This window comes from Branchiostoma floridae, chromosome 17 (assembly GCF_000003815.2).
Source record: "Branchiostoma floridae strain S238N-H82 chromosome 17, Bfl_VNyyK, whole genome shotgun sequence".
Taxonomy (NCBI): Eukaryota; Metazoa; Chordata; class Leptocardii; order Amphioxiformes; family Branchiostomatidae; genus Branchiostoma; species Branchiostoma floridae.
The window spans coordinates 10,922,607-10,938,947 of record NC_049995.1 but is presented as its reverse complement, the minus strand read 5'-3'; the positions used below and the strand labels follow the sequence as shown (position 1 = coordinate 10,938,947).

The 16,341-nt window shown below is 40.6% G+C and overlaps 1 protein-coding gene across 3 annotated transcripts in view; it reads right to left on the bottom strand.

Moving 5' to 3' along the window:
- Positions 1-6,602: 6,602 nt before the first annotated feature.
- The window catches only part of LOC118404016 (peroxisomal acyl-coenzyme A oxidase 1-like), a 28,898-nt gene continuing 19,159 nt past the window's right edge, over positions 6,603-16,341 (bottom strand). The window contains exons 15-18 of one of the 3 annotated variants that reach the window (XR_004829733.1): positions 14,953-15,041; positions 12,965-13,020; positions 12,531-12,584; positions 6,640-6,725 (exon numbers count right to left, since the gene is read on the bottom strand). Coding sequence is in view for 2 of the 3 variants with exons in the window: in XM_035802938.1 (XP_035658831.1) it covers positions 12,965-13,020; positions 14,953-15,041 (145 nt within the window). In the remaining variant the exon portion in view is untranslated. Of the gene's footprint in view, positions 6,726-12,530; positions 12,585-12,964; positions 13,021-13,916; positions 14,549-14,952; positions 15,042-16,341 lie in introns of those variants that run through there. The other 2 variants (XM_035802938.1, XM_035802939.1) reach the window with 2 other exon arrangements.

The window sequence follows — 16,341 nt, the reverse complement described above, 5'->3', positions numbered from 1 at the left end:
TACTGTAAAGAAAACTTCTTTGGACATATGTTGTAGTGCCAGAGGGCCTGGGCGTTTCCAACAACAAATCAAACTCCTTAGATACTACCATACAAAAACAAGACATCACGCAAGCGATTAGTTGGCCAAAAATAGGAAAGCCTCAGGCTGTGACTTGATTCTGAATGATCGATTGATTGATTGATTGATTAGTTAGTTAGTCCCATAGCCTTTTAATCAGCCGTAGGCTGATTAATCAGCCTTAGGGGCAGCGCGACAACTGTCATGCTGACTCAACAGGCTTTTAGTCCCCTGGCGGCGCCTATCTCCTCTCCGGGGCATGGTGAATGATGTAAATCACCGTTTGGCTGATACGATTGATTGAAGACCTTAATTGCATATTTTTGCCACACCGGGCTAAGTACTTAGTGCTTCTCACATCCTCGCAAAACCTCTGACCAAGCTATTCTCTCATCCGGACACTTCCCTCAACAATGGCGAGTAAGCCACATTGTTCCACTACATGAAAGTGGGCCCAAAAAGACTGGAACAATTATTGCGGTATCTCTGTTATAAGCTGTCTTGTTAAGTTATTCTGTACTCAACTCTAGGCTTACTAACTATGTAAATGAAAATATTATCATTACCCCAAACCAAGCTGGCTTGGGAAAACGCTTCGGAACGAATGACGACCTCATTGTAATCATAGATATCTAAATAAACTCGGCACAAAAAGTTATAAACATTATAAGGAAAGCTTGAATGATTTTCTTTCCAATGGTATCAAACTCATTATCATTGTTAACTTACGGAACACGCACTAGGCCTGCTTACATGTACGTGATTGGGTCACGAAAAAAATGTGCCCAAATTTCAACGTTTCTGTTAAGCACTGCCGCGGATTCAAACAATCCTTTTTTCACCCAACGTTTGGTATACAGAACATCCAAGTCTATTTTAGCATATCTGAGTAGAGTATTTTATGATTGTAAATTCATGGAACGAGCACCAGGCCTGTTTACGTACCCAAGGGGTCACGTATACTAGGGGTTCACAAAGATAAAGTGCCAAAGTTACCCTACTAAAGTCAAACACTTCATTCAGCTCATTTTCTTCCGTCGGTATTGGCTTGTGAATGAAGGTAAGTTGAATAAACAGGACAGGTCAATCAAAACTACGGTTACTCTTTATTCGAGAAAACAATTTGCAAAAGGTGTTCAATAGAGTGCTAGCCATAAGCCGTAGGAAGTCAGTTCCTTCCTAAGACTGTACTCCAACATCCAAATTGTCCTTCTTCTGTGTGGACTGGTGTTGTAATCTTGTAATCAGAATGGCATTTGATGCAATACTGAAGAGATAGGATATTGTGACTGGATGGAGGATGGTGTCCCTATATCCGAGACCACATTGAATCAGTCTGGAATTATGACGAGTCTTGTTTTTCCTATGGCGGTTATACCGCCCCACACCATGACGGTGCCATGCCTCCACCACCAAATGCCAAAGTTACTCTTCAACATGTACTCATGTCAGTATACGGTTCTTCTTGCTGCCTCCGCTTTGATTCTCCCATCCAACTACCGAAAGGGCAGATATAGTCTACTCAAATGTGCTTAAACCTTGTATGTTCCGTATACCAAATGTGAAGTGAAAAGAGGATGGATTGAATCACTGACACACGCGCAAATACCAACAGGATAATGCAGTGTTGAACAGAAACAGGGGAATTTGGGCACTTTTTTTCGTGACCCATTCAAGTAAGCAGGCCTGGTGCTCGTTTCATGTGTTTATAATCATAATGAGTTTGATACCATAGGAAAGACTATTATACAGGCTTTCTATTGATATATAACACATTGAAATTTATGCAGTAATAACGGAAATATCATATACCAAAGTTGATATTCCAAACTTTTTGTGCTGAGTTTATACTCGACACTCTGATATCTTAATATATATATACTAACGCCAATCAACGTCTGTTTACGTTCTTTGTAGACGAAAGGCTACATTTTACTCCAAGCACAAAACCCACTCATTTTGCAGAAAGTGGGACTATTCATTAACCACTGTCTTCAAAGAAGAAATCAAACCTATTATTACTATTCACGAATCTTTCGTACCCTATTTCCAATGGTATGTGTATGACAGTCTTTACTCTTTTGATAAGAAAAACAAAATTGTCAAAATCTTTCAGTTCATGTTCCAAAGTTCCAGGATGTTTCGAAGCTTGAGTTCACCGATGTTAGCACATAGACAGCATTAGACACGCTGCAATTGTTCATCCTAACAAACACGGTTGGTAAGAAACCCTTTGAGAGAGGCCAATTAACATTTCTTTTATATGGTGGATTACACAGGTGTTCTTACACAGACAATTTGAGAGTGTCTAATTAAGATTCCTTTATTGTTGAGCAGAATTGTTTGAGCATTTTTCAGTATGGCCGCTTTTAGTCTTTTGATTTAAAAAAATAACACACCTGAAAAGACTTTAGCATTGTCAAAATCTTTTAGCTCATGTTCCAAAGTTACGGGATGTTTCGAAGCTTGAGTGCACAGATATGTTCGCACACAGACAACATCAGACAAACCTCCATTGTTCCACCTGTTAAGCACAACTGATAAGAAACCCTTTGAGGGTGGCCAATTAAGATTCCTTTCATTCTTGAGCAGAACTGCTTTGATCATTGGAGGTTTATCTTCTTTTCCAGATTTGTTATTCTCGTGGTTCAGACTATTCGTTTATTCAGATACCCTTTAGCTCTATTTAGGGCTAGTCTACCAGGGTTCGAATGAAACAATGAAACATACATATACAAACGCAAATATATACACAAACATACATGTATATGTACAAACAGATAATAATAGATACACAAACATAAAAAAAAACTAATGGCTTGAGAAGACATGGTACATTGCCTTTTTAAAGCTTGAGATGTTGAGCAGCGATTTGATGTGTGGTGGTAGGTCACAGTCCAGACTGATGGCACGGTAGAGAAAAGTTCGCTTTTTTGAGTTTGTTTTTGGCTTAGGTAGTTTAAAACTGAAGGAGTTGGATAATCTAATTGAATATGTGTGGGTAGAATGGACAGGAACGAACTATTCTATATCTAAGATACGATTCCTGCTTGAGTCAGCTCCAGCGGTCACTCAAGACGCTCAGCGAGAGTGCCAAGATAAACCTCTATAGAAACAGCCCTATCCCATACTGTAAATGCATTTAAGTTCGCGGGGATTTAATTTCGCGGTAGCGGCAAAAGGACTTTTCGCGGTGGCTTTAAGTTCGCGGTAACACCATTATAGTGTGCAGTCTAATACCATAATAGAAAAATGTTCGCGGTGGTTTTAAGTTCGCGGTGGTCACCGCGAAAACCGCGAACATTAATCCACCGCGAACATTTCTGCATTTACAGTATTTCACTCGTCTTTCAAATACATGTACCTAAAAACATCTCCCATATCTATTTATCGACGACTGCAGTTTCCTTTTGATACTTTGTGTAATATGGATTTTTATTTCTGTTTTATTGAATATTTGTTTTCGCGTTGTATTACATGCATATGGCATTAGAAAGCTTGTCCAGTGCCCAGGAAAACGCATTTCTTATGATACACTTACAGCTAGTAATTTCGACAAACAGGTTTGTGATTGAGTGCAAAATCAAAAGTGACCCTGAAGAAGAGTGACGTCCAGATGTAAATGTGCATTTCTAATCCAGTTGTAGAGATTGAATTGTATTTGAATATTGTTTACCTGGATGTCTAACCTTCATAAATGTAAGCTTTCATATGGTACAGAATACCATGCGGTTATTAAAATAACCAAAGAGATATGACTTATTGAAATCAAATTCCCAAACTTTTGTGTAAGGGTATACCTGTGCACAATAGCAGCATCACACAAATAATAATATCACAACATTATCAGAACTTATAACACCGAGGTATCAAAATTATCATTTAACACACTTTAAATGTAACTTCTAAGGCACAGTATTACACAACTCATATATGTGTAGAAGTGTTATAGTTGCTCGTTTCATGCACATACGAGACAAAATCTAATCATCTTATTAGCCTCTACTAGACTCCAGAGGTCACTGAAAATGAAGAATGTGTAAGACCTAGGAAAATGTTGTGTTTCCTGTTTCCCCACCTACCCTAGAAAAACCTGCCGATATTTGGTGGGTAGTGGAGTCACATATATGTTCCAGTTAGAATTTTTATTCAGCATGCTTCCTATTGAAGGAAAACACAGCTTGTCCTAATGAAGGATAAATGTATCTATTTTGCACAAAAGTTTGACAGTGAAAGACAAGTGTCCTCTTGACTTTCACTTTTCTATGTTCAGCTGTATTACAAGAAAAAAAGATAATCCCTACCTACCGACCCTAATCTTTTCCAGACTGAAACAGGTAACACAACATTTTTTTCCTAGGCCTCACTGGAAAATGTAGAATGTGTAATAAACTGTACTCAATGGCAAGCTAAATCGTAACTATAATGATGAAACATTCTTCTGTTATTTCTATTTTTCAGTGACCTATGTGGTCTAACAGAGACTACTAACATATCATTGATATGTTGCATTTCTTCAATGCCTCAAATGACATTATTTCACTGAAAGCATAATATTCTGTTTCATATTGCAACATACATGTAGATCATACATACATAACAACTATCTCTATAATTTCACTTTTCAGAACTCTCATGTATCTTCAGCAAGTGGAGTCTTCAAACATTCATTATCAAAAAGCAAGGTGTATAGAAAATATGGAAAGGGCACATAGGACAAGTTTTATCAAACTAAATCCAATTAAGGAAAAAAATAGACCATAAATATAGAACAAAATAAAACAAAACAGACCTGAAAAAAGACTAAACAGAACTGAGTAAAGACAGAAATACACAACTGCGGGAAAAAAAAACAACTTCCATATTTCCTATTTTCTGTACATCCCAAAAAGCAGTGAATTTGGAGGAGCAGTTGAACATCAATTTATCTACCAACCTGATCAAACTACAAGTATTTTCCAGTGGAAGACTTACTTAATTTGGCAAAACTGTCTCAAGACACAGCACAAGGATCTTTGCACCATCACAAATGTTGGGATGCATTTTCCACTTGGCATGACTTGTGAGGTATAGCACATCTGTATCTGTATAGCGTCACAAATTTGAGAAGCATTTGCGAGTTTTGTAATGCTCAGTAAAGGATCACAGTTTGTAGCACGTCCTCGGGAAGGTTTCCAGATACGCCATCCCTCCGTTGTTGTGTCATATACTGTAATTGACTTTGTCTTCTCAGTACCAAACTTTCACGGTCTGAGAAAATTTAACTTGTTCTCGGAACTAAATGTTCACGGTGGCAGCAGGTGCGTGTAAAAAAAGACTCTTGTACTCTTTGTTGTCGGTAATGATAAGTTCACGTAACAGTCCTCACCGTGAAAACTCTGAACATAAAAGTACACTGAAAAAATCAGGAATTACAGTATTTGAGAAGAGTTTTGTAATGCTCAGTCCAAGATCACAGTTCGTAGCGCGCCCTCGGGGAGGATTTCCAGATACGCCATTGCTCCATCATTGAACTGGAAGGAGAATCCCCCGTCCACAGCCAGACAGGCATGCCAGCAGCGCGACCGTATCGTGATTCTGAAATAAGGAAAAAATACAGCTCATTATTAGTCACTTTAACAACATTAAAACATTTCGAACTTAAGTATCTAGTTGCTAGACAAGTATCAACATCATCATCATCTGGGCGTGCTGGTTGCATGGATGTACACGAGTCTCTTCCTCCATCCTTATCCTCCATAGCCTTGGGCAGTTCTTCAGCCGAGCAGCCAGTATCTTCACTAAGTTGATGTAGATATGTTTTGCCAACGCATACATATTTTCCCCAGGGTCTGTTTTTATGTTGATAGCTATCTCCTTTTCAATCTGTAGCCCTGGGCCACACAACTTTTGTGCATTCACCACAGCAGGGGGCTAGTCCACTGGTAGTGGTGTGTGTTCAACTTCCATACTTTTTCCCAAATGCTGAGTGCTAAGCAGAGAAATCAGCATGTACCGTTTTCAAAATCGGGATCAAACTCACGACCTACGAAATGGTGAAGGTGAACACTCTACCCACTAGGCTATTGGAGTATAAAGTTAAAAACTGTGTCTTTTGGGGCAGACGGACAAAAATAAAGTGTCCACAAACCTAATCACAATGTATTGCTCTGTAAGTATCCTATACAATATTATGAATGAATGAATGAATGAAAGACCTTTATTGTACATGCCTCGACGGGCTAGGTACAGGTCACTGATAACAGACATAACAGACATATGCAGAGACAACAAGATACAATTTACTAGGCTAACAGGATGGTTGACATCTTATCGCTTCTTTGTACAGGTGTGGATATTTTAAGGCACAGATAATGTTTGATATACATGATTTATCTAGGCGCATTAAAAATAGAAATTTATCCGTTGCATTCAGATGTTCAAAATCTTTTCTGATATGTTCATAAAGCACAATTTGCTCCTTATGGTACAATTTACAGTGTAAGATAAAATGCTGTTTATCTTCTACCTGTTGTAGATCATAATTATGATGTCCACCCACCTTTTTGCGAACCCTCTGGGGTTCTTGACGGAGAACACGCCGTTGATGATCGGGTCTCGGACCGTGTACGTCATCTTGGGCTCTCTAGCATCGAACATTAGGGAGTTGTTGTATCTCCTCATCACTGAAAGGAAATCAAAAGAAAAACTCTAAAGCAAAAACCAATATAAATCCTAGCCTGGATATCATGACTCTGTATAATCACTACAGTAACCGCTGGCTGAACCTTTATGCCTTGGTACATGTACCATCCTCTGTAGTTACCGCTGGCTCAATCATTTTTTGGGTACCATCCGCTTGTTTAATACTCCGTGGTTAGTTTCAATCAGCGGTGTACTATGGACAGCTGTATCCAGGCTCAAGCTTAAGTATGCTGTGAAATAGGAAATACTATCCGATATATCAAACTAAGTTACTGAAAAGAAACTCCAAGGCTCTGCATGTCAACATCAGAAGAGTGTTGTTTGTAATTTATTGCTAGAAAACAGAGTTTTTATGTTAGTCTATTATCAGCTTGGCGCCATAACATGGCTAGAAATTCAAACCATGCCAACTGAGAAACTCGTCCTTTTGATATCTTAAACTTGTAATATTGTCAAGAAAACTGTTGTAAAATGATTGAAAGTTTTGATGAACAAAGAAGAATAACATTAGACACTGTATTATTACACAGCCATGCACACACAGGCAGACAGGATTTAGAAACAGCCAAACACAGAGTATATAAGACGAGCAAAAGCAACAGCAAAATGAGTGCAGAACTTATTTTAATGACACAAACACTTTTCCACAAAACCGAATCCTTGTAACATAAAACAAGAAAAAAATCAAAACAAGGAAATGTCATTGACACTTTTCCACAAAACCAACTCCTTGCAACAAAAAACAAGAAAAAAAATCAAAACAAGGAATTGTCATTAATAACAATTTTCCACAAAACCAACTCCTTGCAAAAAACAAGACAATGTCACATCAAACAACAGTACACAGATTGCAACTTTTCCACACAACCTCTTACCTCTGTCAGCGACTATCCGTATATGGAAGCAACCAGAGAAAAATCATTGATAAATTTTGAGTTAGGCTGTTGACAGACTCACATAGACATACACGGTAAGAAACAGACATTGCCTGAACATATAACTTTATTTCACTTTATTACGCAAGGTAAGTATAGGATAGCACTATTCTAAATAGGAAACTATGGTGCTTACAACACACAGACAACTGTGACAACAAACACACAGTACAAAACACACAGTGTACAGAACACTAAGGTGGTAACAATATACTTTTTTTGGCTCTCAAATTTGTTTTAAATGATTTTAAGCATATAAAACACTTACTAGTAAAACTGTAAAAAAAAGAAACATTTATGAAAACAAAGCCTGAGCTGGTCTATGCCTTGGTGCACTTAGTCTTAGGGAGTCTTATTCTGTGAAGTTTTCCTCCCTACCCCGTCTCTATTGTTCTGCTTGCTATATTTTCACCTGGACGGTTCCTTCACCTGGATGCTATGTGGCGTATACAACCAGGGCTCTAGCCAGCTTGAAATTTTTTTCTGTCAGCCAATTCCCATTGTTGCGAAAACTACATTTGTTTTGTAAGTTAGAAAGACGGAACTGAGACCTTGAAAAACAGGTTTTTTAATGAGATTGTTGTATGCGAAAGGCTGCCGACACACTAAGTCAACAATCAAACAATAGCAAAACAAATAGTGTGTGGCTTTCCGACTGTGGACAGCATCCCCAAGCCGCCTGTAGCTCCCACCAATAATTTTTGTCTGTCAAGGTTGACGGATTAGTTAAAAAAAACTTTTCCGTCACACGCAACAAATTTCCATCAATTGACGGGAAAACGGACGCTTGCTAGAGCCCTGGTATACAACAAACCTTGATGGGAACACACAACAAACAAAGAACTGTATGGGACTCTTCCACCTACCTCACCTAGAGCGGAGAAGTAAATCTCCCAACCCCAGATAATCCAACTAACAATGGAAAGGAATCTACTTCCATCTCGGTGGAAGATTACATTGAAAACATTCGTAGGAAGAGTAACATTATTCTGCATAATGTCCCTGAACCAGCAGGCATTAACCGTGAAGATAGACTTACACATGACAGAGAGTTCACACAGAGCATTGCCAGAGAACTGGGTATTGAAAACTTATCTATTAGGAAGACAACCAGGCTTGGAAGCATAAGCCCGGGCAAAAATCGTCTACTACTGGTTACATTGTATGATACATCAGATAGATACCATCTGTTAAAGGAAGCCAAGCTCCTGAACCACAGTGAACAATATTCCAACATCTTCATAGCACCTGACTTGTCACGCAAAGAAAGAGAAACAAGTCGGAGACAACGGGAAGAACGACGTCAGAGTAAAACCAATCACATAGGGGGTAACAACACGCATCTTATGTGACAACGTGAAGAGGTTGGGCTGCATATCACACATGACGACAAACAAGATAACACACATGATGGCAATAGTGATAATACACATGATGATATAGGAAATAACGCACATGGCGGGGGACAACCGTGGAAAAGTAAAGCAGGTCCATTAAAAGTGCTGTACACCAACACAGACCAATTCCCAAACAAGAGGGAGGAACTCAGGTTCATGGTGGCCAGTGATCCAGTGGACTTGATCGCCCTGACCGAGGTTATCCCCAAAGCACAGATAAATCCGTTAAAGATGTGTACACTAGATATGGAAGGCTACGAGGCCTTTACAAACTTCAACCCGGATGAAAGAAACCTTGGGAAGAGTGGCACAAGGGGTATTGTCATTTTTGTAAAGAAGTCACTGAACCTGAGTGTACAGGAACTGGACTTTAGTGCAGCCGGATTTCATGAGCAGTTATTTCTGAAATGTGAACTAGGCAACAAAGAATCACTCATTGTGGGGTGTATATATAGAAGCCCAACCTCGGATCCAACAGACAGTACGACCAAATTATGTGAACTCTTGTCAAATGTTTGTAAAGAGAAGGCTAAGCACATGGTAATAATGGGAGACTTTAATCTAAAGGAAATTGACTGGGAAGGGAGGACTACAGTTGAAGGCACACACCCCCATTGCCAGCATTTCCTGGATTGTCTTGATGACAATTTTCTAACCCAGCATGTTGAAGAACCCACCCGACACAGGGTCAACCAGACCCCATCCGTACTTGACTTAATCATCACAAATGAACAGCATACAGTTGGGGAACTGCAGTACTTGCCAGGGCTTGGGAAAGGTGACCACTGCTGTCTGAACTTCGTCATAAACTGCAGTAGGGAGAAACCTCCTCGACCGGAGGCAAGGCGTAATTATAACAAGGGCAATTACCAGAAGGCCAAAGAGGACCTGGGTGGGATTGACTGGGATACGGAGATAAGTCACATGGAGGTCTCTCAGGCATGGACAAGGTTCTGCGAACTACTCAATAAGGTGGTGGATGAGTGTATCCCATTGACTAGAGGAGTCCAAATACCTAATAAGCTTTACTTGAACAAGCAAGCAATGGAAGTAAAAAACAAAAAAAGGAAGATGTGGTCAAAATGGAAAAGCTCTGGTAGTCTTGCAGACTTCAGAAGGTATGCAGCAGTAAGAAACTCACTTAGAAGTCTAACACGACAGTTGTGCAGTGAATACGAGCACAGGCTGGTGAGGGATCTTAAGGACAATCCCAAGAACTTCTGGAGGTACACGAAGTCCCGTCTCAGTACAAGGCCCCAAATAGGTAGTCTGGTCAAACCAGATGGTTCAATGGCACTGACAGACCTAGACAAAGCGGAGGTCCTAAACAACTTCTTTGCTAGTGTATTCACGGACGAGAACACATCTAGCATACCCAGAGCTAACGCCAAAACAGTGACTTCAGTTCTTGACAATTTCGAGATAAGTAGGGAAACTGTAGAAAGGAAGTTATCAGAACTCAACCCAACAAAGTCAGCTGGACCAGACGGTCTTCACTCAAGACTTCTGAAGGAACTCGCAAGTGAGCTGTCGTACCCAGTATCAGTTATTTTCAAGAAGTCGCTGGAGGCGGGATGCGTACCAGCCGACTGGAAGACAGCACATATAACCCCGATCCACAAGAAGGGTAGCAGACAAGACCCAGGAAACTACAGACCCGTAAGCTTAACCTCCGTGGTTGTCAAGACACTTGAGTCGATCATTAGAGATGTACTCGTCGACCATCTTATGGCAAACGAGTTATTTACAGACGCTCAACATGGGTTCGTACCCAAAAGATCTTGTACCACTCAGCTACTGGTAGTCATGAACGATTGGTCACAGTGTCTAGAGAGGGGGGAACCAGTGGACAGCATCTACTTAGACTTCAAAAAAGCTTTTGATTCAGTTCCCCACAAGAGGTTACTCGTCAAGCTGCACTCATATGGGATAAGGGGCCATACACTTAAGTGGATACAGGACTTTCTCAGCAACAGGAGGCAGAAAGTAGTTATCAATGGAGCGCACTCCTCCTGGCGTAACGTCAAGAGTGGAATCCCGCAGGGAAGTGTTCTGGGTCCTACGTTATTTGTTGTTTTTATAAACGACCTGCCGGAGGTTGTGACCAGTGCAGTGAAGATCTTTGCTGACGATAGCAAAATCTACAGACCGATCCTATGCAAGGAGGATCAGGAAGCGCTTCAGCGTGACCTCCAAGCTGTGGAAAAGTGGTCGGAGGTGTGGCAACTCCCCTTCAACGCTGGGAAATGCAAAGTACTCCACTTGGGAAGAGGCAACCAAAGAGCAGAGTACAGACTGGGTGGGCTAATTCTGGAAGAAACCAAAGTCGAGAAAGACCTCGGGGTGTCTGTCGACGAGCAGTTGAAGTTCCACGTTAACACCACAGTCTCAGCGCAAAAGGCAAACCAAATATTGGGCTTGGTAAAAAGAACCTTCAGTAACTTGGATGAAGTAACTGTGCCCCTCCTCTACAAATCGATGGTTCGCCCCCATTTAGAGTATGCGAACACTGTTTGGGGGCCGTATTTCAAAGTCGACCAGAACACTGTGGAAAAGGTACAACGTAGAGCAACAAGGTTGGTCCCAACACTCAAGTCCTTTCCGTATAGTGTTAGGCTGGAGAGTTTGAAGCTACCATCACTCCACTATAGAAGAGCCAGAGGGGATATGATACAAGTCTTTAAGTTCCTCACGGGAAGGGAGAGGGTTAGAGCACAGAGTTTCTTCACCGAGAGTCAACATCAGTCAACTAGAGGGCATCGCTTCAAGCTTACGGTGCCACTGGCAAAGTCCTTGGTACGTCGCCAGTCGTTTGCGGTTCGAGTAGTACAAAATTGGAACTCGCTGCCGGCTGAGGTCGTAGAGGCAGAGTCTGTTAACGCGTTTAAAACGAGGTTGGATTTATGTTGGAGTAAGAAGAGATACCACGATCGTCAGGAGGGTGACTACACAGGCGCAGCCTACTTCACCTAGACATCATCAAGGTATCATCAAGGTATCTCTACTGAAGTGACGCCGGTTAAGCCTTGCTGGACAATCATTTTATTCGACATAGCAAACAAGCTGGTTCTAAACTGCTCTTTCGGTCCCCAGAAGCAAACAGGAGAAGAGGCCGTCCATACCTCTCGCTAAAGAACTTTATTGACTCAGAGACTGGACTAAGTGACAAAGACCTCACTGTAATGATGAATGATAGATCGCACTGGTAGCGGAGATTTGTTAATGCTTCAACTCGTTTGAGTATGAATATGTATGTATGTATATTTTCACCTTAAGATATCTGAGGATCAAGAACAAAAATTGGTGTCGCCCATGGAGTACAAAAAAGGCATTTCTCTGGAGAGACATGATTTACAATTTGCAGGGTTTATGGAAAAAGAGCAAATGGGCACGTTTTTACGGACCAACTCTGACAATATGTTACCATGGAAACAAATCCGTGTGATTTTCTCACCTCTAGTGATGACGTCTGAATCTACTGAGACTCGAGAGTTGGTCTCTTCATTGACTGGAAGGGAAAAACAACTGTGATGACAAAATAAAACAAAGTTTTCATGGCTCAAAATCAAACCTTACAGTCGGGTCTTCTGCAACTGTATAAAACTAAAGGAATATTGGAGAATTCTCCTTGAAAACCAGTCATTCTTACCTGCTTATGTTTCGATGTCAGACATTTTCCTCAGAGCTTCTACAACAGGTGTACCACTTCTCGCCACTACACGTGTATGTAGCCGAGGTTGGTGACTTTACATACAGTTACAGGCATCAAACCATGAGGTAAGAACCAACTGCTTGTGAAGAAGAAATCTCCAATATCCTGCCATAATTCTGCCAACCATGGAAATTATTTTCAAAACTAAAGGCAGTTTACTAGCTATGCAGACTCACCTATCCTGAGAATCTCTCTGGTGCTCTGGTATGTGAGCTGGTTGATATGAAGGGACCTGCAGACAGAAGCACAAGTAAAATAATAATAAATAAAAAAACAATGTTTTACAAATTTCTTTGCACACAACCATAAGTCTTTTTATGGCCCATGTTTTGATGATGTCTGTAGTCTGCAACCATGACTGGTTCTAATGTGTACTGCAGCTAGGTGTAATTGCTGCTGCAGTACTCCACACAGCAGCTAGGTGTCACTGCTGCAGTACTTCACACGCAGCTACTTTTTGGAGTGGGGTAAGGAGCGCTCCCGGTGCTGGGGACGACAAGCCGGGGATAGTAGGCCGGGGAGAGGGGGCCAGACTGTACCATTGTACGTGTCGGGATGGGGGAGAAGCACAGTATTATTGAAATCACTTCTACGTCCTCTGGACAAACACATTTCTGGCTCGCTGTCGACCACTTTGAAAACTATTAGGCGTAATTTCTTAGATTACCACATAATTACTGTTATGACAAAGTCGGGATTCATAGTTAAGCAAAAAACAACAAAATTATATAAACCTCTAACAGCGACACCTACCGGAGTGAGTGTCCTTACTTGCTATCTTGCAAAATCCTACATTTTTACAAAACCAATCAAAATTTACCGGATTTAATCAACAAGCCACAGCGGGCCTAATTGATGATTAGTAATCGGCTACTGCTAAACAGTATAACAGTTCAAAAGTATTTTACCAGAGTGACAGATCCCCGACACGTTTGGTCCATTAGTTTTGATGCCTTTTAGAAACGTAAACAATGATTTTCAACAACCAAATAGCTTTCCATTTCCCATCGATGGATTCTACTATGAAGTTCAAGTGATTAAAGTGACGCACTATTTTAACAGACATCACAGCGTTATGACCTCCGTTGCCATAAAGTTGGAGAAAGACTGCATTTTGCTTGGGATTGCAGCCCAGCACCTCCATAGCAACGGCCCTAGCAACGGTTTCCCCAACACAATGCCTGTAGGTGTGTATTTATTTAGGTACTCATATCTCTAGATAGAAATGGTGGATTTTCATGATTTAAACTTTAAAATGCAGGGAATGATACAACAAAGCAGATAAAAGCATGAAAAAAGGTCAAATGTGAGTTCGGAATAAATGTCAGCCTTTGAAAAGTAGAAATTAACATTTTTCCTCCAAAATTTGCTCAAAAATAATCATTCAAAGACTCATAACTGTTCATAGGATCCAGATATTGAAATGAAATTAAGTTTTCTGTAATCCTTGATTCATTCTGTATCAGCCCAGCAAGTTTCATTTGAAAATATTATTGTTTAATTGATTTACACACCCATTTGTATAATCATATCAAAAGGCGTGGTCCAGATCGGGGTCATAAGGTCAAGGGCAGATAGCCGGGTCAAAGCTACCACTCTGCGATGGCTATCATATCAAAATATATCCCTCAGATACCCTACTACTTAAAAATCATAAGGAAAATTTGCCCCCTCAGGTGGTACTGATATGTAAAATTTGGGGGTCTGGCCCATGGACTAGGTCAGGATGTGACTGGCAGCCATCAGGAACGTACCATCACCTGGCATGGCATGGGGGGGCAGGATGTTAGTGATGAAGAGAACACTATAGCAACAACTTTGATGTGAAGCTAAAGACTGGATATCCCCCAGAAAACACAAATACAAATCTGTCCACACTAAACCTTGTAACCTTTATAGTACAAATTACATAATTTGAATCTGCAGTTTCAAAGGAAGCTGCTAGAGGGACTATCTTTTAATTGAAGGCAACAGAATCTTTTGAAACATTCCCCAAATGAGACCAAGGTATTAACCAAAATTTTATCATGTGCTTTTTAAAGCCTAAACCTACCCAATGAAAAGATACAAAGTTAGGAAAATCCTTAAAACAAATAAAGAAAAAAGGTTGACGAAAACAAAATAATCTTGCCAAAGGTAACCATAGTAACCAGGTGACCTTTACCTCCAGCAGACATGATGACATCAGCCCAGTTGACCTTCTCCGGCGTGTACTCGTGTTTCTGTATAACCTTCACCTCCACACCATGGCTTCTACGGGGAGAAAGAACATCAGATTCCATAATGTCATATTTGTTTGACTTTAAATATTTCTCAAAAGACTCTTTAACAAGAGAAAGATAAGCCTGGAGACACCTCTCTACCTTCATGTCTACCAATGGACTGGAGGTAAGGGACTAGGTATTGCTAACATGTCCCTGTGACACAAAGAAAGTTTTGCCATATGATTTAAATTCGTGGGAGTGGCTCTATCCCAGTTTGCCCCCTGCTTGGACATGTTGTAAAGGATTGTTAACTTTTTATTATCTTAGATGGTATCGTAAAGCCAGTGGCCCCCTGTATGAGATTTTAGGCAATAGACACCCTTATAGAGACCAGTAAGGCTGACCTGGTAATTCAAAGTGTGTTTCAAGATACGTACAAACTTTTCTCAAAGACTCTGTTTCATGTTGATAATTCAATCTAGCATCGTTCTAAACTAATCTTAACCTGTCAATATATTTTGTCATTGCCCTGAACGACCAATTGGTTAGAGTGTTTGCCTTGCATTTGGTAGGTCATGAGTTTGATTCCCGCACTAATAGGGAAGAGGAAGGGAGTTAACAACATCACTAGCCCAGCTGCAGTGACTTGCACAAATGTGTGGCCCAAGGGCTACAGAAATGGTGCCACCCCTAAGCATCTGTTAAGCCCCCTTCACACGAGAGCACGAATGAGCCGGAATGCCGTCCGAACGAATTTTTTTTCTATTCGTGGCAATTCCTCGCAATTCGCACTGTATTCTAAACATTCGTTCTGCGTTCCAGATATTCGTCCCCGTTCTTTTGGCTGGCTCGAAAGTTTTTTACATGTCAAAAACTGTCGAGGTGCATTCGAAGTGTAAAAATATCGAATGGCATTCCAAGTGGATTCTAACGATTCTAACTGCAGTCTGACCGCATTCTGTAGCATTCCAACATTATTCGAAACGTTCTTATCTCATTCGATGGAGAACCAAAACGGCAAGCCACTTCGAATCCTTCCCGAATGTGGCCAAAAGAATATCTCGAATGCAGTAAGAATTTCTAGAATACACTACGAATTCCCAGGAATAGAAAAGAATTTTCATTCTGACGACATTCTGGCTCATTCCTTCTCGTGTGAAGGGGATATCAAATCCATTTGGAATTCCCACTCGGAATGGCCCCGAATGTGTTACGAATTTTGCAAATACTTCATTCCGACTGGTTCTGCTTGATTCCTGCTGATTCGATTTCAGTGTGAAGGCCCTATTACAGATACATTGGCAACTTTAAGTTAACTTTAACTTAGAACTAAGTTAGAACTGACCCGA